This window comes from Rattus norvegicus, chromosome 14 (assembly GCF_036323735.1).
Source record: "Rattus norvegicus strain BN/NHsdMcwi chromosome 14, GRCr8, whole genome shotgun sequence".
Taxonomy (NCBI): Eukaryota; Metazoa; Chordata; class Mammalia; order Rodentia; family Muridae; genus Rattus; species Rattus norvegicus.
In genome coordinates, this window is record NC_086032.1 from 34028700 (window position 1) to 34055809 (window position 27110).

The following is a 27110-nucleotide window of genomic DNA, read 5'->3' on the forward strand; positions in this document are numbered from 1 at the left end:
CGACTTTACAATTTGATCGGAGTTACATCACTAAAAGGCTGCTTAGACTCCAACGTTCACTTTTATGTAATCTATGACAATTTATGTCAAGAATGTATGTTCTGGGAAATAACAAAATACTTTCAAATCTGGTGTAACAAAGAGCCAAGGCGGATTACGACTTAAACATCAAACATGTCCTCTACAAAAACAAAGTACATGATGCATTCAATTTGGGGACACAAATACAAAACACTGAATACAAGCCTACGGGAAGAGTCACGAGGTACAACTATGACGTGGACTATAGAGCAGTCTCTAAAAAAATAAATAAATAAAAACTTCACCTTAATACAGGAGACAACTCAGGGTTGACCATAGTGTATTCTCCACCTCTGTCTCTCTTAATTAATATTTTTAAAGCACGACTTTCAGACAAGGAGGTACCCTTGCAGGTGCATTCCATACAAACTGACCATCAAGAAACAAGACATTAGTTTAATAGCATTGACTTTATTTAGCTGTTATTACAGAATGACTGTTTCTGAAAGAAAGGGACGAGGAGGAGCACCCAATAGCAAGAGACACCGAAGCAGCTCAGGATCGATAGAAAGAGCATGAATAGAGAGCGCAGAAGCGAGGAGGCCGGGACGGTGGGGAGGAGGGCGAAGCAGGGCTGCCCGGCCTCCTTGGCCCGCGTCCACCGCGCGGTGAGTGCCTGCGGGTCCGGGCGAGGGCCCGGAGCAGGCCGCACTCGGCCTAACGCAGGCCTGCCAGGGCTAGTACGAGAGGCCTCGGACGCCCGGGCCTGAAACGCCGGGAGGAAGGCCAGAGAGAACCCGGGAGACAGACAGGAAGTTCCGTACCGCCATACAGCCACTCTTCCTCCTCATCCCCTCCGGTCCCGCCGCTCAGCTCCACCAGACGCTCCACCTCGCCGGCCGACATGGCCGCCCCTCGAACAAGTTAAAGGCGACGATCAACAGCCCCTTTCAACCCCTTCCCCAGCCTCGCCGTCTCAGGGCGCGAGAAGGGGAGGGAACCCGCTGGTAAGCGAACGAAGAGAGCGCGAGACTCAAATCCAGGGTCGACCTCGGCGGAGGCGGCGACCGTGAATATTCAGCAACTGGTCCGCCTGCGCATGCGCAGCAGTATCCAAGCGGCGCGGCGTCTCTAGGTGGATTCGCTTCCGCGGCGGCAAGCACCTGGGCCTCTCGCTGCGCAGGCGCCGCGCACTGGCTCCTCCCCCTCCCACCCCACCCCTAGGATTCCAGCTTTGCTTCTCGCAGTAGCTTTCTCTCTGCCTTCTGGTGTTCTTTGAAGTTCCCTTCCCCCAACCTTCCTTCCAATCCCAAGTTCCCTTTGCTACACCATTGTTCTTTTCTGTCCTTGCTTTTCTCCCTCCACTATTTGTTCGTTTTAAAATCCGGAAGGCCATCATCCCGCACGTGTTTGCTTGACCCACAATCATACTTGTCAATTCGTCCGAATTTTAACAACCAACAAAAGAAAAAATTAATATATACAGGATGCATTCTCTTTGTTTAAAAAATTATTAGTGTCCGGCATAGTGGAGTATGCCTTTAATTCCAGCACTTGGTAGGCAGAGACAGGTTACCTGGACTACTTAGTGAGTTTCAGGCTACATTGGGAGACTCTGTGGCCTGAAAGTTTTATTTATGTTAATGTAACTCAAACTGGTCATCTGAGTGGAGGGAACCTCAGTTGAAAAAATGCCTCCATAATATCAAGCTGTAGACAAACTTGCAGGGCGTTTTCTTAATTAGTGATTGATGGGGGAGAGCCGACCTTCTGACTAGATCGTGTGGGTTTTAATTCTTAGTTTTGCGCTCACTCTTGTTTGCTATGCCCTGTTCCCCTGTAGGAAATTCTCGTATTGTTTCAACTTTTAAGTACAATCTCCTCTGTAAAATCCTCCCTGTATTCAACCAACGCGTATGAAAGTCTGCCCAGTGTCAGAAACTCTTCAAGACTATATAGGTTGGGCAGTAAAAAAAAAAAAAAAAAAAAAAAAAAAAAAAATCTTTCTTTCACGAAGATTTTATTCTAATGGAAGAGCGACACATAGAATGCAGACCATCTTATTGATAATGATTTAAAAATAATAGTAGCTGAAAAAGACCTGAAGCCAAGTGATTAAAGGGGAGGAGGTGTTATATCAGGTGGTTAAAAAAAAATAGATCCCTACATGGAGAAGTTTCTGGATTGGGGCACTTGGCAAGGAGATTAGGAACAGGCAAAGAAGCAGAGACCTAGGAGTTCCAGGCACCAAACTGTATTTGGAATAGAGCAAGAGGCAGAATGTAGGTCAGCAGGATTGGGGGGTGGGGGAGGGGACTAGAGTAGAGCTAACTCTCTTTTAGACCACATGCTGCTGTGTTATTTGACTACGTAGCTTGTTCGTCTTTCCTTCCATCTGTTGTATGGTGCACCATATCTTTTTGGCCCTTGATACAAGAAACAGAAAGAAGGTTTACTGTGTGCTTGAGAGTACCGCAGGCAGGCACTCTCCGTGGTTAGCTCCATTTTACAGTTTCGTGCATCTAAAATAAAATTGGATGGTTTCAGGAGAGGGTTGATTGTCTTTCGCAGAGTGGATTGCTTTTCCTTCCAGTGTGGAAAAGAGTTCGTCTGTCAAAGCACTGTTTAGACTAATACAAAGAATCAGTGACCGGCGGGGAATGCGCGGTAGGAGGCCTGCGTGGTGGAGGTAGTACTTGAGCTGAGCTTTGAACATGATTTCCATAAGCAGAGAAGCTCATAAACCACTAATAACCATCCTTAAAGGGCCCCTTCCTGCCTGCCTGCCTTCCTCCTACACCAAATTCCTGGTATAAATATGCTTCCTTGGTTACGATTAATCTCTCCATTTGCGATGGGAAACATTGCCATTGGGTAATTTGACGATTTTATACACCATCTCCTGCCTCTTATCTTATGAACTCATCTCACTACAATATCACATTTATCCTGGGTATACTCATTTGCCACTTCATTGTTTATTGCCATCTATTCTAAGCAATGGTGATGGTGGTGGTGATGGTGGTGATGATGATGGTGGTGGCGACAACGATGACTACAACCTGGGCCTGGTAGTGCACCCGGTCCTTCCAGGTCCTCTGGAGGCTGAGGCTAGAGGTTGATTCAGGCTAACAGAATAAGACTCCGTCTTCAAATGATGTCAGAAATAATGTTATAATTTAACATGAAATATACTCTTGAGAAGTACTGAAAAGGAGTGCTTAGTTGTAAGATTGGACAATGAATAAATTACCGATAAAATGATGCCAAGAAACCTGGCACTCCGGAGGCAAAGTAGGTAGAGCTCTGTGAGTTTGAGGCCAGCTACATAAATAAATAAATAAATAAATAAATAAATAAATAAATAAATAAATAACAAAAGCAATGATGGTAAGAGCTAAAATTTAAAGTGTAATGTTCAGTGATTAGTATGTGGTAGTACCATATATTTTAAACAAATCTATTGTGTCAATGTGTCACTTCCTTGCCTACATGTTACTTAACGTTTCACTGTTTTCTAATTTACACATCAGTAAGTCTATATCTTAATTAATGTGTGTTACGTCCACTTATTGGAAGGGAAGTAGATAAAATGGAGGCTTCAAACATAGAAACATATAGGTAGGGACTGGGGAGATGGCTCACTGGTGAAGTAATTGCCAGGGTGACGTGAAGACCAGAGTTCAGATGCCCAGAACCCACATACGTGCTGGGTGAGCGCATCAGCCCACCTGTAATTCCAGCCTCTGGGATCCCCAGAGCAGGCTGGCTCGCAAGTTCTGGGTTTGATTGAGACACCCTAAATCCATGAGAAAGGTGGAACAGCAATCGAAGATGAGAGTCCCAACATTGACCTCAGGCCTCCACATGTATGTACACACATATGCACACATACACACACATGTGCATATATGTGCACCCTCATACATGCACGTACATGCTTGACACACTGGCCTGGAAAATGGGAAAAGGAAACGTTTGACTAGACAGACCAGCTGGTGTCCTGTTGCTCACCCTTTCTCCTCCGTGGTGCCAGAATAACGGTGACCTGTAGAGCCTTCCTACTTTTAGATACTCTTCTGAGAAATCACCCCATCTACTCTCCTACTTTCTGTATCTTAACGTCCTCAGACATGGGATGTTGTGTTGCGAGCTGTTTCTGAAAAATTGCACAATCCCCTATTCACTCCTCTGCTGGCAGGCCAGCTTTCTTATACCTTTTAATGATAAGAACAAATTATTTTTGATCTCTGTGCTTACTGGATCCTGTCTCATAAATAAATCACTGCGTACAGTGGAAGCCATCACTGAATCCTAAAGCTGAAGTCTAACCACTTCTCTGGAGGACCTAGACATGGTTTCATAAGGAAGGCAACATAGCAGCCCTTTCTGTAGAGAAATACACACTACAGCTTAAGAAGCTAACTGTGGTGATTTTAAACAGCCTGTCTGATCAGAAGTCCATTACTGCAACTATGACCATGAGAGACAGGGCTTTTACCTGGCTCCTTTTTTTCCTTCTTTACCTAGCAACCCCCTTGAATAGCTAGTAGATATTTCAAACTAGTTCCAAAAGTAGAACAAGTAACTCACGCTTTCAAACATGCTCTGTCCGTTCTCACACTTTCCCAGGTTGTAGGCATCTTACTGTTAGTGACCACATCCAAACTGCTCACAGCCCCTAAACCTCTGATTCTCCATTTCCTCTCAATGATGCTTCTCAGGCCTTTAAAAACCCACTACCAACATCTACTAGCACCTTCTATAAAATGTACCCCAAAGCTGCCCACTTTTCTCCCTCTCCACTGCTACAACAATAAAAGTCACACGAAACCCTTCAATGGCTGTTTCTTAGGGTAAGTTGAAATCTAAGCTTCCTCACCTGTAGCCTGACAGCTCCATGCACAGCATGGAGCACCTGGGCTGTACACTGCGTATATTTTAGATTTTAAAATACTTTCGTTCCCCATATTGCTGCTACTGACTGAATGTTTGTGCTACAATTCTCCATCATAGAAATGGTTTTAGTCATTCCTATGCGAAAAACCTAAAATCTCGTCTGCAATGGTACTTAGAGAATGGCCTCTAGGAAAGAATTAGGTTCTTCTTAATGAAACAGAAATAAGAAGAGAAGAGAAAGGAGGGCTATCTGTGGAGTCTGGAGATAACATTGTCATTTCTTATCAGCTCTTGTACATTGATACCAGGGCACTGTGGTCCCATTTTCAGTGAAAATTCTCCTCCTCATACCACTCATCTTAAACATCTACCCTGCTTCTCTTCACAGATGATGTCAGGATTTGGCATGGGACAAAGTCTTCTCCCCATTACTCAGCATCACAATGAAGGACTAGAGCACTGTCTTAGCAATAGAACACTTGCTGTGAAGAGACACCATGACCATGGCAACTCTTACAAAGGAAAATATTTAACTGGAACTGGGATGAAAATAGGATTAGTTCATTGTCATCATGATAGGAAGCCTGGCAGTATGCAGGCAGACATGGTGCTAGAGAAATAGCCTAGAGTTCCTCATCTGGAACTGGAGGCAGCAGGAAGAGAGAGAGAGAGAGAGAGAGAGAGAGAGAGAGAGAGAGAGAGAGAGAGAGAGAGAGAATATGAGACTAGTCCTGTCTTGATTGAGCATCTGAGTCCTCAAAGCCCACGCCCCAGTGACACGCTGTCTCCAACAAGGCAATACCTCCTAATAGTGCCACTCCTTAGGGGTCCATCGTGGCCATTTTCATACAAACCATCACATATGTTCTATTTGTTTTGTGTTCTTCTTTTTTAAACAGTCTGAAATCTATTCAACATCTTCACAATTTACTACCTTCCAGAAGTCCACATTCATGCCTTTTGCACAGATTTTATTAAACTCTGCAATTGTTTATCAGGAAATGTAGAGGCTTGGTATTTTTTGACCTTAATCTTGTACTCTTCCAACTTTCTTCCTCATTCCTTTAACACCCTATTTTTCTCCAGCATCGTGAAAATAGTTCCTAGGGCCCTTAGGTCCACTCCCTACCTCCATTCCATCTGTTAATCCACCTGTCCTGCAAACCTGTCTTTTTGCATGGGTTCAAATACAATAGAATCTTTGTAGACTCTACTGTTTCCTTCCTTTGCACTGGTTACTGTTGGCCAATCAACTATTGAAACACACTTCCCCTGTGACTTTACGCACTGGCTCCACTGCATATTTCCCCCAAGGTTGCTCAGAAGTTTCTCCATCACTTCCTTTTCTTCTATATTTTCTCTTAAAGCAGTCTAAGCACACCTGTACTAATGATTACCAAATCACCAGACTTCTTTCTACAAGCTAGAATCATATGTCATCGTATGTCCAACCACCTAGTACTTATTTGTTTCTCTTTCTTTCCCTTTTTCTTTTCCTGAGATTGGGTTTCTCAGTATCATAGCCATGATTATCCTGAAACTTGCCTTGTAGAATGGACTGGCTTTGAACTCTGCAAGATCCACCTTCCTCTGCCTGCCAAGTACGGGGATTAAGATGTTCACTACTAGCCTGGCTGTAGTAGTCATTTATAACTGGATATTCCCAAGTGTCCTTTACAACACTATCTGTCTTCACCTATTAGATAGCTACAGTGAATGAGAATATATAAAATGTTTGGAAGGATGTAGAAAAACTTGGACCCTTATTCATTGGCTTCTGTGAAGAACAATTGGTTCCTTAGAAAAGCTAAAAATATTTATGATATGATCTAGCAATTTCAATCGAAAGGATAGAAAGAAAAATTCATATGATACCTGTGTAGCTATGTCTAGAGTATTATTATCCATAAGGCCCTAAAGCAGAAAAACTCAAATGTCCATTGAGAGGTGGATGAATAGACACAATGTGCTGTATGCATACTACAAACTATTATTCAGCTTTTAGAATGAAAAAAAAAAACAAACCAAGTAAACAAAAACTGGGACTGGGGAGGTGGCAAAATAATTTAGAGCTCTTGGTGTTCTCAAAGCAGGCCTGAGTTCAGTTCTTAGCACCCGTATTTGGTGTCTCACAAGCCCATGTAATTCCAGCTGTAGTGGGTTCAAATCCCAACTACACACACACACACACACACACACACACACACACACACACACACACAAATACAACTTTAAAATAAAAGCAATGGGCATGTGTGACCACTCAATGAACATGAGGACATTATGTTAAGTGAAGTAAGTCAATCACAATAAAGCAGGTACTATAGGGATCCAGTTATATGACCTACGGTAGTCAATTCAAAGAGAACAGGATTAAATTAGAGGCTGCCAGATGCTGGGGGTTGCGGGGTTGGGGGCAGGGGTCAGAAGCTGGGGTGAGGATGGGGATTGTTACTTAAAGGGTATAGTTTTGAAACTATTTTGATTTTGCAAAATAAAAAGTTCCAGAGATTGGTTGTACAACAGCATGAATTTTTTTTTTAAATCTATTTATTTATTATGTATACATCATACAGCTTTCTGCCTGCATGTATGCAACTACAGGCCAGAAGAGGGCACCAGACCTGATTATAGGTGGTTGTGAGCCACCATGTGGTTGCTGGGAATTGAACTCAGGACCTGTGGAAGAGCAGTCAATGCTCTTAACCTCTGAGCCATCTCTCCAGCCCAGCATGAATGTTTTTAATGTTGCTGAACTGTATATTTTAAAATGACTAATGATGGGCATGGTAGTACACGCCTTTAATCCTAGCACTAGGAAGGCAGAGGCAGGCAGATCTCTGTGAGTTTGAAGCCAACCTGATCCATATAATGAGTTCCAGGACAGCCAGGGCTGCACAGTGAGATCCTGTCTACACACGCACACGCACACGCACACGCACACGCACACGCACACATGCACAATTAGAACAGTAAATTATGGGGTTGGGGATTTAGCTCAGTGGTAGAGCGCTTGCCTAGCAAGCGCAAGGCCCTGGGTTCGGTCCCCAGCTCCGGAAAAAAAAAAAAAAAGAACAGTAACTTACTAATTTTTTTTATCTCCTTCATGTTTCTACAATTAAATAATAAAAAAAGGTTCCAAGCTGAGATCAGTATATTTATTGCTCAATCCGATTCTCCTGCAGTTTGCTAAGTCTCAGTAGTTGTGAAACAAACCCAAAAAGCCTTTTTTGATATTCTCTCTCTCTCTCTCTCTCTCTCTCTCTGTGTGTGTGTGTGTGTGTGTGTGTGTGTGTGTGTTGGGGACGGGGGATAGTGCTTTTGCCACGGAGAGCAGGTAATCAAACTCAGGTCAAATGACTTGCGTTGCAACCGCTTTTAGTTTCTGAGCCATCTTGCTGGTCCCAATACCCATTTCATGATGACTGTGTGCATTAACGAAGAAGATAACCTTCACGCGGCCAATTATTATGTAGCAGCAGTCATTTCTCTGGCTTCTCAAAGTTGAGATGGGTAAGTGTGCTGAGGATATTAAACTTCAGTCTAGGTTTTATTATTCCCGAGAATTCTTAACTGGGAGGAAAAGGTGACGTGAGCTGACAGAGAGGAACGAACATAACCCATTTCAATTCTTTCCTAGAAAGGTGCTAAGCTCAGCTTCTCAGGGTTACTGACCTTCTAAGCACTTCCCCTCTCCACTCCCAGTGTAGATGTTCCTCCCGCCAGCCCACGCGCCTGATCAGCCAATCAGCGCCCTGGACGTCATCAACGCGCGCAGGCATACGCCAAGCATTGGAGACCGGCCCACGTGTACTGTGTTGACTGTCAAAGTCTCAAAGTACTCAGTATCCGGAAGCCCTGCGTTCTGACCGAGGTTCCTGCGCATCCGCCGGTGAGACTCCTGGCCAGACTGCGCCTACCGAATCATGAGTGCCGTGGGCGTACTGTCTTTTGCCCAGCAAGGCTGGGAGCAGGTGCTGGCCAAAGTGAAGTGGTCCGTGGTCTACCTGGACGCTGCCTGCGCGGAGAGCCTGCACTGGAGCTGCGGTTCAAGCAGGCTTCTGGAGGCGGTGAAGGGTCCTGCGTGCAACCTGAGGGAATTTGAACCCCATGCAATAGGCGGTGGGGCCAAGCAGCCCCGGGCGGTGTTCGTTTTGAGCAGCCTGCTGAAAGGCCGCATAGTAGACACTCTACAAGACATCATTTGCCGCAGTCACTTTCAGCACTGTGTGGTGGTCACAGCCGTGAGCCACCCAGTCCACCTCACTGCTAACCATGTACCAGCAGCTGCAGCGGCCGAGCTAGAGGGGCAGCAGCCGGTGTTCGAACAGCTGGAGGAGAAGCTCTGTGAGTGGATGGGCAACATGAACTACACAGCTGAGGTGCTCCACGTCCCGTTGTTGCTCGCCCCTGCTGCTCCCCACCTTGCCTTTACTCCAGCCTTTGCTACCCTTTTCCCACTGCTACCTCAGGATGTGCATGTTCTTAATAATGCCAGACCCGACAAGAGGAGACTGAACAGCTTGGGTGAGGTGGATGCCACTGCCCTAACCCCAGAGCTGCTGCTGTACATTAGATGCCTCGTGTCAGGCCTCAGTTCTCTGTGTGAACATCTAGGGGTACGAGAGGAGTGTTTCGCTGTGGGTTCCCTCAGTCGGGTCATCGCTACAGATCTGGCAAATTATGCCCCTGCCAAGAACAGGAGAAAGACTGCTACAGGCAGGGCTTCCGTGGTCTTTGTGGATAGAACTCTGGATCTCACGGGTAAGTGGGATTTCTGGGAGCTTTTTATCTTTACTCTCCCAGCTAGAGGACCTTTTCATTGATTCAGCGTGTATGTTTTATTGGCTTCATATTGAGGTTGACAATATAAAGATGAACTAAACGAATCAGTCCCTAATTTGACAGCGTCTGGAGTTTAGTTTTGTCTGGTGGAGGGTGGACATAGATAAAGCACAATTTTATTTGTTAAATGCTGTTAACTGGCCAAATATGGCTTTAGTGTGCATTGCTTTTGAAAAAACAACCATGCTTAGTCCAAGAGACTGGGAAAATGAGATGACCTTGACATGGAGGAAATTGACATCACTCGTAGACATTTCCAGATACTGATTGTCTTAATTAGGGTTTCTATTGCTGTAATGAAACACCATGGCCAAAAACAACTTGGGGAGGATAGGTTTATTTGGCTTACACTTCTACACCATAGTCGATCATTGAAGGAAATCAACAGGAACTCAAACATGGCAGGAACCTGGAGGCAGGAGCTAATGTAGAGGTTATGGAGGGGCTGCTGCATATTGGCTTGCTCCACATGGTTTGCTTAGGGGATGACCTTAGTTTGCTCCCTAGTACCTACAAGGAGAGAACTGACTTCCTCCAGTTGCCCTCCGATTGCCACACACACAATGTGGCTTGTACACGCATGCACTGTCCCACACACATATGCAAATAAAAAAAGGTAAACGTAAAAAGTGAAACTGAATGTACATGTGAGAAGATGGAAAAAAGAATCGTAGGAAATATTTTCCAAGGTGCATTGTTTTATTCTTAGCTCTCATTCTTTTGAGGTTTGTATAGCAATCTCAAATTGCAGCAATGTAATAATTATTCATATGTGCCAGGAATGAAAACCTAACCTTAAAATAGGCGAAGAAAAGATGCTTTGTGATACACGGTGTGAGTACGTATTTTCAGAGGTCAGCTTTGTTCTATAGTTAAGTAGATGTAACTCAATGATAGTACATGCTAGACACTCAAGGTCCCTGAGAACAATCAGAACACTGGTATCAGTAAGCATTCCCTTTTCAGGCTAGAAAAACATGTAGAGTGATGTTATAAATCCAATAAGAGGTATATTTGGAATTTTATCTTAATTGGATGAGTTTTAAGCTGATAAAATAGAGAGTAAACTAAATGGTAGTTCTGAGGAGATGCTGGCGGGTTCAATCTTTTGAGGGTGTCCTGAGGATAATGATAATTAATTTCAAGAGGGCAGCAGTGGCCACGTCATGCATAGAGGGCAGAATTTCACAAAGCAGAAAACATAAGCCGTCAGGTTTCCATACCTCCTCATCACCAAATCTATTACACACTGTGTACATTTTCCTCCTTCCTTCATATTACAGGAACACTCCATCCATCCTAACACTTCTACCTATGCCGACTAGCTTAGTGCTCTCTCTCCTCACTTCTCATGGACTCACTTCTGCTGAGCTCCCCTATACAGATCATTTTCCTTAGATTCTCATCGTTGGCATGAAGGCAGAATGGAGTCCTTTCTTGAGTCATTGTGATCACCCGACTTCAGGTCCCTTTTATTTGCCTTATTTGGTAGTCGACTTGGGAGAGCTCTTTATACTTGTTGTTTCCACAGTCACCTACGTCAGTTTTCTCTTGACTTCTAGTCCTTTATGCTTTTATATTTCAAAACTTCTGAGATCCTGGCTTCCCCAGTGACTTCTGTGTTACCAAAGCTACAATTGAGTCACAGCACTCTTTTTTTGCCTCCTGAACCTCAGAATATTCTTTAGTACAATAGAGTAAAGCAAAGAGTAAAAGGAAATTTAGGGATAGGGAGGTGATTTAGCCGGGAAAATGCTTACTACAAGCATGCATACCTGTGTTTGGACACACATGTAAAAGCTGGCTGTGCTGGCCTGGGCGTGAGAGTATCTTTAAACCAGTTCAGGTCAGCAGTCCTGGTGGCGTGGAGAGGCAGATCTAGCCAATCAGCTCCAGGGTCAGCAAGACTCTTAAAACAAAATAACCCCAAAACCAACCAATCAAAACAAAACAAAACAAAAAAATCCCCCCCCCCAAAAAGATGGGGAGCCACAAAGAAAGACATGCTTGTCCACCTCTGCCTCCCACAGCACATGCAAGGGTGAATTATATATGCACACCCCTGATTAAAAATAGAAAGTACAAAAGGTAGCTAGCACTCAGTGATGTACGGTGTGGTTTATCAGCCATACATTTAGCATGCTGGCTCCCCCTCTGTCCTCCTGTCATGGTTTTCACGCTCTAGTTTGCTTTCGGCTGCTGTACTAGGCTTCATGACCACTGGCAACTTGGTGAGGGAGGCTTTATTTGGTTTCAGTTTCCAGGTTCATCCCTGAGTGAAGTCAGTGCAGGAACTCAAGCAGGAGCCTGGAACGGAGACTATGGGGTAATGCTCGTAATGGGCTTGCTTTCTTGTACAGTCCAGGACAACCTGCCAGGGGGTGGCCTCTTTATCAATCATTAATCGGGAAAATGCCCCATTAGAATGTCATAAGACAATCCAGCCTATTCCTTAATTGATGTTTCCTCTTTTCCCAGAACTATAGTTTGTCAAGTTGACAAGGACTAACCAGCAGTACACATGATCTCTCTGGCTTATCTCCTCTCACACAGTACCTCAAACACTCCAGCCTTCTCCCAGTGAATGTTCACTCACTCCATATGTCTTTCTCTCTCACTCCCAAGAGAGATCTTCCCTACTACTGTCTTACCCCCGATCCTGCCTTGTGCACATAATGTTGACCACTACCCAGAACTAATAATTGGTTGCTTCTCGTCCTCCTTTCATGAGAATGAATGCGTGTGTGTGTGTGTGTGTGTGTGTGTGTGTGTGTGTGTGTGTGTTCATTCTACTTTACTATGTATTTTCTAGCAGTTGGAACAGTTACTTAAAACAATATGTATCTGCTGACTGATGAAATGTATTGCTGGGTATTGAGTTCAGGACCTTTTGCATGCTAGGCAAATGCTCTTCCATTGAGCAGCTTCCCAGGCCCTGGTGTTTTGAGACAGGATCCCACTAAGTAGCTACCACTGCCTTTGAACTTACTATGTGGCCAAGGCTTATTGCGAATTTACTGATTTATCCTTCTGTATGCAACAAGTTTGGGGAACTGGGGACGTCTTGCTTGTTGATGTAATGAAATAATGGTTACCAGAATTTGTTGAGGTTTCCTAAATTAAATTGTGGCTTACACTGGGGTATAGCTCGTGAGAGCTGCAGCCAAAAAAAGATTATGCTAAAAGCTTCAAAAGATTAAGAGGTGATTTGGAAATTATTGGAATGACTTAAGTGATTTAGATTTCAATTTAAATTACTCTATCAGTATTTTATATAGAGAGCAAAACAAAATATACTTTTAATATTTGATTTGGGTATTAATTTATATACAATTTATATGATAAACTAGTAATGTTTTGGAGTCTATTAATAATTTACCATTAGATGAGTTACGAACTGATATGTGAAATTATGTTTCAAAAATAAAGGGAACATTGCGTATGACTTTTTTAGCAGTTCATATGGATTTGAACTTGTTATGTAACTGAAATGACCTTGAACTTTGATCTTCCTGTCTCCATCTCCAAGGTCTGGGATTACTTAAATATGTGTGTCACCATGCTTGATCAAGTATTTGATAGTTAATAGTGTGTTTGTATCACAGATGGTTTTCTTATCATTCTGCCATCACCTTGTTGAAAATGGCTTCACCTTATACTTTCTCCAGTAAACCTTTATTTGGAGTCCACTGTGTTCCGCACTGTTGCAGGTGCTAGTGAGACAGTGATGACTAAGATAGAAAATGCATTGCCCTCAAGAGGCACTTGATAAGCTCTGAGGGTTAAAAAATATAGACTACGTGAAATATTTCAGAATTAGGTGCATGTACGTGTAAGAAAGAGCAAAAAAAAAAAAAAAAGAGAGAGAAAGGGAGGGAAGAGAGGGAAGAAGGAAAATGAGGAAGAGAGCAAATACGGGAAGATGAGGGAGAATGAATTGCATTTTCAGTTATTATTGAAAGGATATGTATTCACTATAGAAGTTTAGAAATTCTAGAAGACAATGATTTAGAGAACTGCTTCAATGCATATATCACAGGTTGAAAAAGCAAAGCAATACTATTCCCGTGGCTGAAGGGATGCCACATGCATGCAATCCCAGTACTTGGAGTCGAGACAGAGGATTGCTAGTTCAAGACTAGCGTTGGCTACATAATATGATCCTATACCAGCAAACAAACAAACAAACAAAAACAAAAAAACCCAAACTAAACAAAGAATCATTTCTTTACTTTGAGCGTTTGGGATATTAGTATATAATATTTTAATAAAACAAATGCTACTTTAGTTCTACAAAAATAACAGCCATTTTAAATATGGACTGTTTTGATAATTTTAAGAGGCATGTCATTTGTTTCAGTTTGCAGGGAATTTAATGAAATGTAGCTTTCCAAAGACCCCTGTATATGGGTTAGATGGAGCAGCGAGAAGCAGCCATGTACCACTCACAGCTACAGAGACACTTGTTTGTGGCAAATAATTATGAATGACAGGAAAAATAAGAAAAACTCAGGGAAGAGATCAGAATTTGAGCATCATGTTCAAAGAAGAGTTATTCTGGTAGTAAGTGGAGATATATAAAAGTTTTAACTTAGTGAGGAGGGTACCGATAGAGAAAGAAATATATTTGTGATGCAAGGGGGTATCCTAGGATCCTGGCTTAGTGTACAGGTACAGTTCACTTACTCTTCTGACCTGTTCTGGTTAGCTGGTACTCTTCTGCTTCCTGGCCATCCATTTGGTATTCAACAAGCAGCTCCAAGACATCTGTAAACTACAGACAGCATGGATAAACGTGGTTTATTCTCATAGTGAAGGGTAATTTTCTTGCAGCACAAGAACATTCTTCTTTAACATTAGAAATTACCAGAGACACTCACACCAGCTCTGCCTCGGCTCACTGTGGGGGAGTCTGAGGGTTTCTTTTCCCCTAACCCAGTCACCTGGCTTGAATTACTGCTCTGTGTGTTAGTCGGGGTTCTCTAGAGTAACAGAACTTACAGAATAAATGTCTCTATATGGAAAGGGGATTTATTAGAATGATTTACAGGCTTTATGAACAGAAAGTCTAAGAATCCAGAAGTTGCTTAGTCCATGAGGCTGGATATCTCATCTGGCCTTCAGTATGTGCTGGTATTTCTGAATTAGGTCAATGCCAGTGAGAGCAAGCAGGCAAAGAACAAAAGCTTCCTTCTTCCATGTCCTTCTACAGGCTTCCAGTAGGAGGCATGACCTAGATTAGAGGTGTGTCTGTCCACCTCAAGGTCGAAATTAAATGGGAATGTCTACCTATTTCAAAGATTTGAATTAGAAGTGGATCTATTTCAAATTAAGCAAAACCCCCTCCTAGGTGTGCCCTCCATCTGTCGATTTTAGTTAATCTCAGATGTAGTAGACAACGAAGAATAGTCATTACACTTTGTAATTAATAGGTAAATTGTTGGCTTGAACAGGTGATTTAAATGAAACCTTTACTGTGTGAATGAGCATAGTAATTCACAAGAAAGATTTGCTGTTACAATTAATTATAAATCATTATTCATGGCAGAGGATTTGGTACACGGTGCTGCATCGTGAGCCCTGGATAGGTAATAGTTGCTCCAGTGAGTGAGGATGAGTGCTTAGACTCCTTACTTGGCTTTCTTTTTTTTTTTTTTTTCCTTTTCTTTTTTTCGGAGCTGGGGACCGAACCCAGGACCTTGCGCTTGCTAGGCAAGCGCTCTACCACTGAGCTAAATCCCCAACCCCTTACTTGGCTTTCTTAATTAGTTCTTCTGTATCATTGATATCATATGGCAGAACACAGATTGGCAGAGAGGCAACGTATGAGCAAGCAGACTGGAAATGGATCACACTTGTAGCTATACCAAGTCCCATCCATGGTTGGAGCAATGCCTTCTAAGCACTGATGGGTTTTAGACATATAACTTCATTTCATTGAAGAAGCATTGAACTGTATCATTGTGTTGAATTTCAGTTAGAGTACATTTATTATTATAATTTTAATATTAGTATTCAGATAGATGCTCACTTATGTAGTCTAGACTGGTCTCAAACTCACTGTGTAGCTGAATATGATCTTGAATTTCTGAATGTCCTGCCTCCACCTCCCAAATGCTAGGATTTCAGGCATGGGCCACCACCACTCAGTTTTATGTGGTCTTGGAGACCACCAGGGTTTTATGCCTTCATCTACCAGTTAAACTACGTCCCCGGCCCATCGTTCATCTGTCATCCCTGGAGTTGCATGTATAATTACAGGTCTTGGAGCAATGCTTGGTATATAGAAAGTATTCAGTAAACCCTGGCAAATGGCTGATACCATATGTCCTCTTACTCGTGCCCTCCTTAAACAGATATGTAGTGGGAGCCCATGGTTGCCTTTCTATGGTAGAGATGGTGGGTTCCAGGTGAACTAGAGGGCGTGTTCCTTAGTCAGCGTATACCTTAGTCATCACAGAGATAAGGTTGATTTGCTAGGTAGTTGAGAACATAATTTATATGACAAAGAGCAAACTTCTAGGTTGGTGTTACTAAACATCTGTCATTTTTGGTAGAAGGGGCGCATGCATTATAAAACCTGCATCCAGTTAATGGTTAATGTCCACTTTGAGTTCACCTTTGCTTGTGTGGTTAAACAGGAGCGGTTGGACACCATGGAGACAACTTAGTAGAGAAGATCATTTCAGCACTTCCACAGCTTCCGGGCCACACCAACGACGTGATGGTCAACATGGCAGAGCTCACGGCTGTCCAGGCTGTGGAGGAAAACCAGACCGTGATTGCACCAGGCTGCCTTGCGCCATCCAAGTAAGACGTGTGCCTTTGCTTTGTCTTTCTCTCCTCCTTCCTCTTCCCTTTTCCTTAACTAAGACTGTCGTTGTAGAAAAGAAGTGAACTTTTAATTCCAGCACTTAGGAGATGAAGGCGGAGGAATCAGGAGTTCATGATTGTCATTGGCTGGTTAGCCAGTTCAAGGCCATCCTGGGCTACAGGAGACCCTATTTTTAAAAGAAGAAATAAAGGAATAAAGAAAGAAAGAAAGAAAGGAAGGAAGGAAGGAAGGAAGGAGGAAGGAAGGAAGAAAGACTACTCCAGTAGAAAAATTCATAACTGTCAATATTTAGGAAAAATTCCACCTTTAAATATATAAATAATCATACCTACCAAGCACAGTAGGCCAAAGAGTATGGCGTTTTATAAGAGTTTGGCATTGTAGTTTAAAATCTAAATGGTAAAAGATGCATTTGGAATTTCCTGTCATTTTGGAATTAATTTGTGACATCTGAAGTTTTCAGCTTTTTTGCTGGTGCCTAGGGTGGGAAGAAAACGGAAAGATTGGGACTTTGTCTTCTCTCTGTGCCTATAAACCAGTGAGGAATTAGAGAAGAGCTCGAAGCTCTTCCCAAGGTCCTTGTGGTTGGAGGACCTTCAGAGGCTAACAGGTAAGGTGTTTCTGTGAGCTAAGAAATATGAGGACACAGAAGAAGGTAAACCAGCATTGCTGACGTCATGGAACATGTGTGTTGTGGTGATGGTGATGTTATGAGTTATACACAGTAGAAAAGCAAAGCCATGACCTGAGCTGCCTCCCGTGGCCATTCCTGCAAAGAGTTTTATTTCCTGGAAGCCCGTACCTTGAGTTGATTGAGTCTGGAAGTTTGGAAGTGAGGTCTAATGAAAAGGATGTGGAAACAAGATGTGAGGGAGGGGCCTGAGGAAGAGAGGCATTCTTGCAGGCACCACTGCCGTCAGCTCGCTTAACATTTCCCATTTTCCATTGTGTCAAGCTCGTCCCTAAGAGGAGTCATTTTAAGTTTTACAGTCAATCAATGAGGGAGATTTCCTCATTTTTGAGGTACAGTAATTGAGGTAATGAGGCAGTAAATTACATAGATGTGGAACTAGAAAATCGACCATTGTGTCTGATTTCAGAGCCACTGTCTTTCCTTCTATGCTGTCCATACCAGGCTCAGAGAAGAGTTCGGTTCTTGACCAGATTTGGGGACTCCATAAGACACAAAAATAAAGCGATTTCATTATTTATTCCAAGAAGTCCTGTTTGTCCATGATAATTTTTCTGGAAGAACTGAAAAATTATTGTCATGTTTCAGTAAAAGAGGGAGTTGTTAAGGGTGTTTAACAGCTAAGCAAGTCAAAGAAAGAATGTAGTTAAGGTTTTGAAAGTGCAAATAGTTGGAGTCTAGGGAGCAGAAACTCAGGAGAAGCCTCTAAGGCTAAGGCATCAGAAAGATTGGGCTTTAACGTATGTCTGTCTTTTCATTATTCTGCTTAGGTTTTAGGGTCCAGAAACTGGTGGGCAGGTGGCTCTACCTTGCCTTTGTCCCCAGTTTGCCCAGTGTGGGCTGGGAACTCTTCATGCTAAGAGCTATGCTAGGATCGTGTGGGATGGCAGGGAGGGTGTTCTCTATAGACAGCTGGAGTTTGTACTTGAGAGGAGACAGGAGATGCCCTTTCTTCCTAGAACACATTTAAGAGAGGACTTGTCATGTAGGGTCTGAACACTTAAGATACATTAACTGATTTAATGGCTCTCAAATCTCTGAGATAGATTCCATCATCCCCATTCTAATCCCAAGTGAATTTGTCCTGTACCTTAAGGTAGCATGTGTAGTTGGAGTAGTGAAGATCGGGCTCTAAGTCAGTGCTCACAGTTACCCCATGCTTCTTTTGTAGAAGCCTAAAGTCACAAGAAAAGGGCAAGTAAGTTCCTGAGAAAAGGATGTGAGATTAGAGGAGTTGATTAGAGTATATGAAAGCCTGCGAGTCCTTATACATGTGTCAGGACAGCTACAGGGATGAGAGCACCTCAGATTCGTAGCGATTGTGGCCAGCATCGTTAGTCTCCACTCTCTAGCATTCATTCTACTGCAGGCTTAGTTTAGGGCTTTAACTGGGCCGTCCTGAAATGCCTTTTCCCTTACCAGAGATCAACTTGAGAAATGGGTAGGAAGGAATATCTTCCTGCTTAGGTAGGTCTTTAACTAAAGTTAAACTCTGGCTCCTTCTCTAGCACTCTTTTCTCCTGACTCCAGGAGTCCTCAAACTACTGCAGCAGGGAGGTTAGCGAGGAGGACTGTTGTAAGGAAGAGCAGTCCTCAGATCTCCATACAGGGATTGAGTCTCGACTGTCTTCAGGCACTCAGAACCAAAGCCATGCTGACACGTTTTCTGCACCTTATTATTTCATCTATAAAATGAGGACATTGCTGTAAATGAATCCCAAGCCTCCTCTTGCATTTTAACAAAGTCTTTCTACCTAAGCTTCCACTGTGGCTTAGCCCTACCTCTGCACACCTATTCAGGCTGTGTCCATTTACATGGTCTTTGCCTTCATTGGTGTCCTTTTCTTCTTCTCATTACACTATGAAAATGAGTAAGTGCCATCCAAAGATGACATTGTGTCCCCAAATGTCAAAGAGGACTTCTAGAGGGATCTGAGTAAAGCAGAACCCCAGTTTTAAAAATTACTTATTTTATGTACGTGAGTACACTGTAGCTGTCTTCAGACACACCAGAAGAGGGCATTGGATCCCATTACAGATGACTCTGAGCCACCATGTGGTTGCTGGGAATTGAACTCAGGACTTCTGGGAAAGCAGTCAGTGCTTTTAACTGCTGAGCCATCTCCAGCCAAAGCAGAACCTTTTAGTGAGGGGAGGGCTGGAGAAAAGATGACAGTGGAAGTGTGTGGTAAAGATGCACACATAGATGCACACTGAGAACGGTATAAGCAACCGCTGGGAGAGAAATGGGAGCTTTGTTTCAACTGCTTGGGCAAGTGAAGAAGTTATATGGAGTGGTTTGTCCACAAAGGAGGAATTGAAGTAAACCAGTTTTCTTAGCATGCATCACATGTCCATCACAGTAGCAACAGCCACTACTACCTCTGACAGCTCTCCAGAAGCTTCTCACCGAAAGGAGAGTGAGGATAAATGCAGAACAGATGGGTACTTGGCAACAAATGTGCCTGCAATGGAATAGTATTTAAAAATCAAGTTTCTAAGTATGACATAAGCCTTTATAATAAAAGTTTATTGGTAATACAATTTTCATAATAGGCTGTTTGCAATTACAGCCATTGAAGTTCCTGCCAATGCAAATGAGAAATGGAGAACATAAATACATTACAGCATGGCGTTACTGTCCCTGTCCACCCTTCCCTGGATTATATGAAATATTTTTGGCAAGAAGGAGGCAGAATCCTGTTTGTATCGAAGTGGGTTTCTGTTCTTGGCTCCAAGCCCTGCTCTTTCTAATCTCTTAGTCTTTTAGCATCTTCAGCAACCTTTCCCTGACTTTCCACCTGGTTCTGGTCCAGTGCCCATCACTCCTGTTCTTCCTTTTGTGCCTGTTTCTCCTCTTCTTCCTAGTGAGAGCCAAGGACTTGCAGTGGATTCCAGACTGTGGGCTACCTGGCTACTTGTAGGTCCTCTCTGTCTGACCCCCTGACTGCCCCTTTCCAACTGCACTGGCTTTCTTACAGTTCTTTGCATAGGCAGTGCAGTGTCCTGCCTCCAGTGCTCGGCTCTGATGGTCTCTGCTCCTGAACCCTTTCCTCATACATGAGCCTCAACATTTTCTTCATTTCAGCAAGTCCTTTGCTGTCTGGCTTATCCCTTTGTATTTGCTGTCTCACTTGTGTTTTTCTTCTTCAGCACTTCTCTTTCTATTATAGTTGTCTACGCTCTATTTCAGTCTGTTTCTGTACTAGAGAGAGATAGAGAGAATTCTCTGGTAGAGAGATCCTCTATTAGTAGAGATATGAACTGTTACCTGGACTAAGATATGGAGTGAAAACCAAACGAGTGAATGCATGCATGAACGGACGAATGAACAAATGAATGAATGAATGGTGGTGGCTGCTGCATTTATACACCCAGAGCAGTACCTGGGGATAGGGTGAGCTGTGGCCTTAGAGAAAGTCAAGCCAAACAACATGGGCATTCTAGATTATACGTGTTGAGTATTTAAAACATAGTCATTGTGTTAACAAGATGTTGTAAAAGGGAGGGTCAGAAAGAGAAGAGAGATGGGAAAGATGCTTGCTCCTATGCCTGACAACCCGAATGTTCGAGGTGAAGAACGGATTTCTGCAAGCTGAAATGTCCTCTGACCTCTGACCCCCACGTAAGTGCCATAGCAAATGTGTGCACCCCACCAAGAATAAATTAAAAACAAGGCATATAGTCTGAAAAAATAAAAGTAAATTACTATAAAAGAAAATTAAACCACTAACAGTGCTTACCGTGGTCATCAAGAATCAGGGAGTGTGCATAAGTGCGTGCACTGTACTTTCCTGTGACTGACAGCACAGCGTCATCCAGCATCAGCACAACGGTGAGAATGAGGGTCGTATAAAATGTCGCTTTATACAGACACTGTCTTGAACGTGGTTCATGTTGACTGTGTCGGTCTATGCCTTGTGTCTCTCTGATTTGTTTCAAAGCCTCTGACTGAGACTTGTTATTTTGATGCCGAGGGTTGACCTAATGCATGGCGCATGCCAGGACTTGACCACTGTGCTATGCCCCAGCTTGGACTGGTGCATTCATGCATGTGTGTGTTTCTTGGTTGGGATTTTTGTTGGCTTTTAACAAGTATTCTTCCTTTTTTGAAAGAAGAAACAAAAACAAACCCAGCACTCCCCGCCGCAGTTTTGTTTAAGATGCATTGTCGCATTTTATTCAAAAGCAACTCTACATGGTTGGTATTAGTCCTTGGTTATTTACTTTTCTCTGGGCTCAGCTACAGCTATAGAAAGCAGAATTTATGAATAATTTATGGACTCCTCTGTAAAAATTAAAGAGTGAAAGTGCCCAGAATAAGTACTGAAATGATTAAAAATAACAGAGCCATTGTAAGCTGTTTCGTGATGGAGAATTAGGTTTAACACTTATACTTTCAGAGTTCTGTCTGAACGACACATGAAACAGAGAGGGCCTGCAGGTACACGCTCTCGTGTGTAACTGCTGGGGCGCTGTCTCTTTGGCATAAGGGATGCACATCCATACCCTACACTTCTTCCATGTTGAAGAATTGAAACGTCTCTGTGTTGTGAGAAGACTGAACTCCAGGTCTTTGTAGCTTTGGGATTCATTGTTTAAGTGGAAACGATGGCTCCTTTAAACAAAGTCAGGAGTCCTCTGACGTTAGCTACGGTGGGAAAAGGAGGAATGGAAAGACTTACCCGCATGTGAGTGACAAGTGATTGCTGGTCCTAATGGGCTGTGTTCACAGCCAAGTAAGATTAGGTATCTGTTCTGAGAAGCTGACTCTTGGGGACTTAACCAGCTGCAGACTGTATTGGGGTGTGTCTAAATCTCATGATGTAGAGACCAGGGTTATTCAGCAGACTGTCCAGGTGGTCCTGTATCTGTGTTTACTGCACTTCCTCTTAACGCTTGGTGCCATTCCTGCTAGTGGGCCTTTTCCAGTATTTGATAGCTATAGAGTTAATTAACAAGATTGGTGTGTGTGAAAGATTTATTGGTAGATGCCTTCAGAGACCAAAGGATTGTGCTGGGTCCTTTGTACTGGTGATTTCTGGATAATCAACAAATGCTGTTAACCAGAGTGCCATCTCTCCAGCCGTGCTGTATATGTACATGTGTATGTATGTATGTATGCATGTGTATATGAGATATGTATATATAGTACGTATACATATGTATACACACATACACAATGAATACACAAACACACACATATAAAATTGGGGTTTTTTTGAAAGTAAAAATGAGAGTGGACAGAGATTCCTTAAAAAAGTGATCATTTCAAGTACTGAGCCCTGTGTGAGAGGTTGTGTCTGTTGCTATGGGTGTTGGTTTTTTGTTTGATTTTGATGTCTTTCCTTTCTGTTCAGTGGTTTTTTGATCAAATCTTTATGACTTGTAAGGGTCTGCTTTTGCTATTTTGTTTTTGTGTTCTTGAGACAAGGTCTCTCTATGTAATACTGGCTGTCCTAGAACTTGCTACACAGACCATGCTGGCCTTGAACTCAGACTCACAGAGATCCTTGCTTCTGCCTCTGCCTCTGCCTTTGGAATGCTGGGGTTAAAGGTATGTGCCACCATGCATGGTTTGACCAAGGTCTTTTTGGTTTATCATCAGGATAGTTTTCTTCTTTGTGAAGAAAGTAGGTGGGATGATTTCTAAGGAATGGTCTAAAATTCCAAGTGTCAAGAGAAGTGCTTGGTACATAGTAGGCACTCAGAATGTATAGTAGACACTAAAAAATGTGTTGACTAATGTGAATAAATGTGATTAAATTCCCAAATAAGAACATTCAATAGGAAACAATGAAAACTCCTTCTAGTATAAGCAATGTGATTGCACACACAGACAAGGAAGCACATTTACTCCATCCGCAGTTAGTGCTAAGTTTGAGTCAGTATCCTGTAAGCTCTCTCAGTGGCTCTCTTTTGTCCTTTGGGTAAACACTTACCTGTGGGGTTTGAGAAAATCAATAGCTCTGCTCTGTCCTTACTCTTTCAGCCCTCTCTTCATCTCCCCTTTCCTTCCTCCCCACATGCCCATTCTTTGGATTGCAGCTTAAGTTTAATGTCTTTCAGATTCTCAGTCTTTGGACTTTCCCCTGTTGGCCTTGTACAAGCTGCTTCTTCCTTTATAACTGTTTCTAGTAAATACTACCCTCCATTTTCTGCCTTAGTTCAGACTGGATGATTTGTTTGTTTATATTGGGACAGGGTCTCACTGTATAGACCAGGTGGGCCTGAAATTCTCAGCCACCTTCCTGCCTCAGCCTCCAGAGTTAAAGGCAGATGGCCTCCTCATACTGGATGATTCATAATCGCGAGTTGGTTGTCTTTTTTTCCTCTGACCAGATGCTTGTGAGAGAAACTTTATACATAACCTCTTTACGCTTGTGTGCTATCAAATGATACTGCAGAGCCCAGAAGGTGTTGGTGGCAGAATATGACCACCCCATTGGTCTAGGATGGTGACATTCTGTTAAAGCTAGAGTATTTCTGTTCTTAATGTTCCATTGCTACCTTTACTCCAAACTTACTAATACAATTTCCTGTTAGTAACAAGTATTATGAATGTGAAATAGAAAGAGGGGTTTGTAACAGGGCCACAGTTGCTAGGGGGTCCATGAGGACCACCATTGATTTGAACCTGGAACATTGTATTGTGAAGCAGGCTTAGTGATGGTGTCCTAGCTGTTCCTATGTACTCATGAGGCTGAGTTAAGGAGATGGCAAATTTCAAGACCTGCCTAGGCTACTAAGTGAATTCAGGGCTAGCCTGGGCAGTTTAGTGAGACCCAGTTTCAAAATAAGAAGTCAAAAGAGTGATAGGGATAGCTCAGTGACAGAGGACGTCATCCAGTCCAGTCCTCAGCTCCATTCATCACTGCACATTCTAAGTGCTGGTTCAACAGTGAAGATCTGCTCGCACCAGTCTGTTGTTAAAGACCCTCCAGTTGCCCATAGAGGAAGCCAGCACTCCGAGATGAGTCACTAGGCCTGATGGCTTGGTATTTGCTGGGTTGGGGATGGGGATGGGGTGGGGGTGCTGACAAAGTGGGTTAATTGGCTGCATCCGTCTTCCTTCATTTTCTTGAGAGGCTTTCTCGTGGGCCGGTTGCCCAGATGGCTACTCCAGCTCAGTCTACTGTAATGCCATTGTTTAGCTGCTTCCGCTCTGCTGGTCACTGCCTCAGCTTGACCTCGACTCCACACTTAGACTAGTGTTTGCTCCCCCAGAGCTGCTGTCTGTGTCCCTGAAGGAGCATGCTCCATTCTGGCTTCTCTGCTAGATCTGGCTCCAGAGGCTGGGGTTGTGCAGCTGCAGGAAGTGCTGGTATTTTCAAAGAACAGTGAAGGACAGACTGGTTTCCAGGTTTATCTGATTCATATATTATACTTCTTTCACCTTTTTGGAGATCAAGGTTAATGGATATTTTTCGCATAGCTGAATTGTTTAAAAATACCAGTCAAGAGGAAAGATGACCACAGAAGTCTGACTAATTTATTTAGCTCATTAAGATCACACTGATGGAAGTCATTATTCCTCCAAGTAACAAGCTATGTTCAGCCTGCTCTACTGAAGACAAGTTAACATGTTTGCTGGGTTTCTCACTGCTGCTCTAGTTACTGTTGGAATGCCAAGACTGCTGACACAGATCCTGTGAGTAAGCTCAGCTTTCCTGCATTTGCCCAGGTTTACTCATAGACGCAAGTGTGCATGCATGGTTCAACATCAGCCTCTTAATTACATGCCTTCCGCTTGACTGAAGGAGCACTGTGAGTCAACACTCGAGCACCTTTAAGAAATTAACGCTGCCGTCTTTGCGTTTTACTTGGTGGTGAATGAATATTTCCTGTTTACTTCTAGTAGACCGAATCTGACATTTCATACTTGCCAAGCCACAGCAACTTCTAAAATTCCACTAAGAGCTGAGTGACTATGATAAATAAAGAGCAAGGAGTGAAAAGAAAGGACCATGTCTTCCTGCAACCCGGCTCTGGAAAGACGTCAAGACAGGGTCTGTAGCAGGTTCTAATTGTTAGATTGTAGTCTTAAGATGTGGTCACTTGTCAAATCAATGTAGTTTTAGGGATACAAGATAGCTAATTAAGGAAAAGAACAGGGCTGGAGAAATGGCTCAGCAATTAAGAGCACTGATTAATTTTCTAGAGGTCCTGAGTTCAATTCCCAGCAACCCCATGGTGGCTCACAACCATCCATAATGCATCTGATGCCCTCTTCTGGTGTGTCTGATGACAGTGACAGTATACTCATATATATAAACTGAATAAGTAAATCTTTAAAACAAAGGAAGAAAAAGAACAGATGTTTGTATGTATGTGGCATATTATATAGTTACTGATGGTTTAGAAGCTCATTACATTTCATAGCAACACAATGGATCTTTTCATAAGACAAGCATACTACTTTTGTTTTTAAAGATTTATTTATTAAGTATAAATATACCGGTTGCTGGCATTTGAACTCAGGACCTCTGGAAGAGCAGTCAGTGCTCTTAACCACTGAGCCCTCTCTCCAGCCCATGACAAATGTACTACTATTTTATCATATACTTCAAAGGATGAATTGTAACAAAATTGTCTTCCAGTAACTGCAATATAGTAAAACTTATGTCTGGGAAAGAGAAGATGGCAGAAAAATGCTTAATTCATATTCTACAGCTTTCCAGATGTGTTCTTGTTAGTTCTTTGTCAGTAGATTTCTGAAAGGGAAAATAGTTTTAATAAAAGAAATAACAGTATGGGATAGTCACGCATCTGTTGATGCACTTTGGAAAATAAATCATATCTGCTCATGTGAAGCTAGAGGACCAAACACGGGGGGGATTTGTCCTCAGGTGCTGGCTTTCTAGGTCCCTTTCTTGACATAATTATATACAATTAAACTTCCTGTGTGCAGCCTACAGGGATATGAACTTAAATGACAGTCAGTGTGTTGACTATATAACTTGGGCACACTATTCCTCCCCCCTTTTAAACTCAAGGACAATTTTGTCATAGTTTAAAAGAAGAACTCTCCAAATGGACTAGCCGTTATTCTCAGCAGTGCTTGGAGGAGGACAATGGAGAGAAGAGGTATGCCATTGAGTTAGGGGCATGGAGGCCAGCCACACAACAGAAAAGTGGCCGTGTTGTGGGGAGGAGATCTTTAGGGAAAGAGTAAGAAAGCCCAAAGCATCCTCCCAGGATCCACCTCCCCTCAAGTGTCCTTAGGCTTTGACCAGCATCCAAAAGAAAGAGACGGAAAGGAAGAAGAAAGAAAAGTTATACCTTGTGAGTCAGGGGTCAAAAGGCAGGCAGAATCTTACGAAGCCTTGGAGAGACTCCACACTAATACCTTAAAGAATATCCTTCTGCATTTATGAAATGTTATTCAGTGAGATAAGATAGTCATACTTCTGTGACATTGTTCTCAATAAATGAAAATAACATTACATGGCATAGAAATATAGCATCCCAGGAAGATCAGTCACAGATAACACATTGGTACTATGGATAACCAGAATATGGTATATACAGGGTTGTGGACATGGCTCAGTAGAGAGCCCTGCTGTTCCTGTGTAAGTCAGAGGTTCTGGTCCTATGTGAGGCAAGTGGTTTAACTCTGCTAGCTTTGGGGTTAGAAGATAATTAAAGGGTACTTTCCCTGCCTTTCCTAAGGATGTAATGAACATAGATATGAGCAACATTAGAAATGATCTGTCTGAGCAACTGAGGTTCTTTGTCTTTCTATCTTAAAAAGATCATATATACTATATAATGAGTATGTGCATACATTTGGAACACTTGAGAATTCAGAAAGAACAT

At 42.8% G+C, this 27110-nt stretch overlaps 2 protein-coding genes across 17 annotated transcripts in view; one reads left to right on the top strand and one right to left on the bottom strand.

The window, feature by feature from the left end:
- Positions 1-2172, bottom strand: part of Fip1l1 (factor interacting with PAPOLA and CPSF1) — a 61531-nt gene extending 59359 nt beyond the window's left edge. For 14 of the 15 annotated variants that reach the window (XM_063272907.1, XM_063272909.1, XM_039091689.2 and 11 more), the window contains exon 1: positions 846-2172. In XM_063272907.1, the coding sequence (XP_063128977.1) occupies positions 846-927 (82 nt within the window). In that variant the 5' untranslated portion in view covers positions 928-2172. The remainder of the gene's footprint in view (positions 1-845) is intronic. The other variant, NM_001008295.1, reaches the window with a different exon arrangement.
- A 6520-nt stretch (positions 2173-8692) lies between these two features.
- Scfd2 (sec1 family domain containing 2) overlaps positions 8693-27110 on the top strand; it is a 332032-nt gene continuing 313614 nt past the window's right edge. Inside the window, exons 1-2 of one of the 2 annotated variants that reach the window (XR_010057401.1) lie at positions 8693-9684; positions 16407-16575. Coding sequence is in view for 1 of the 2 variants with exons in the window: in NM_001017499.1 (NP_001017499.1) it covers positions 8847-9684; positions 16407-16575 (1007 nt within the window). In the remaining variant the exon portion in view is untranslated. The remainder of the gene's footprint in view (positions 9685-16406; positions 16576-27110) is intronic. The other variant, NM_001017499.1, reaches the window with a different exon arrangement.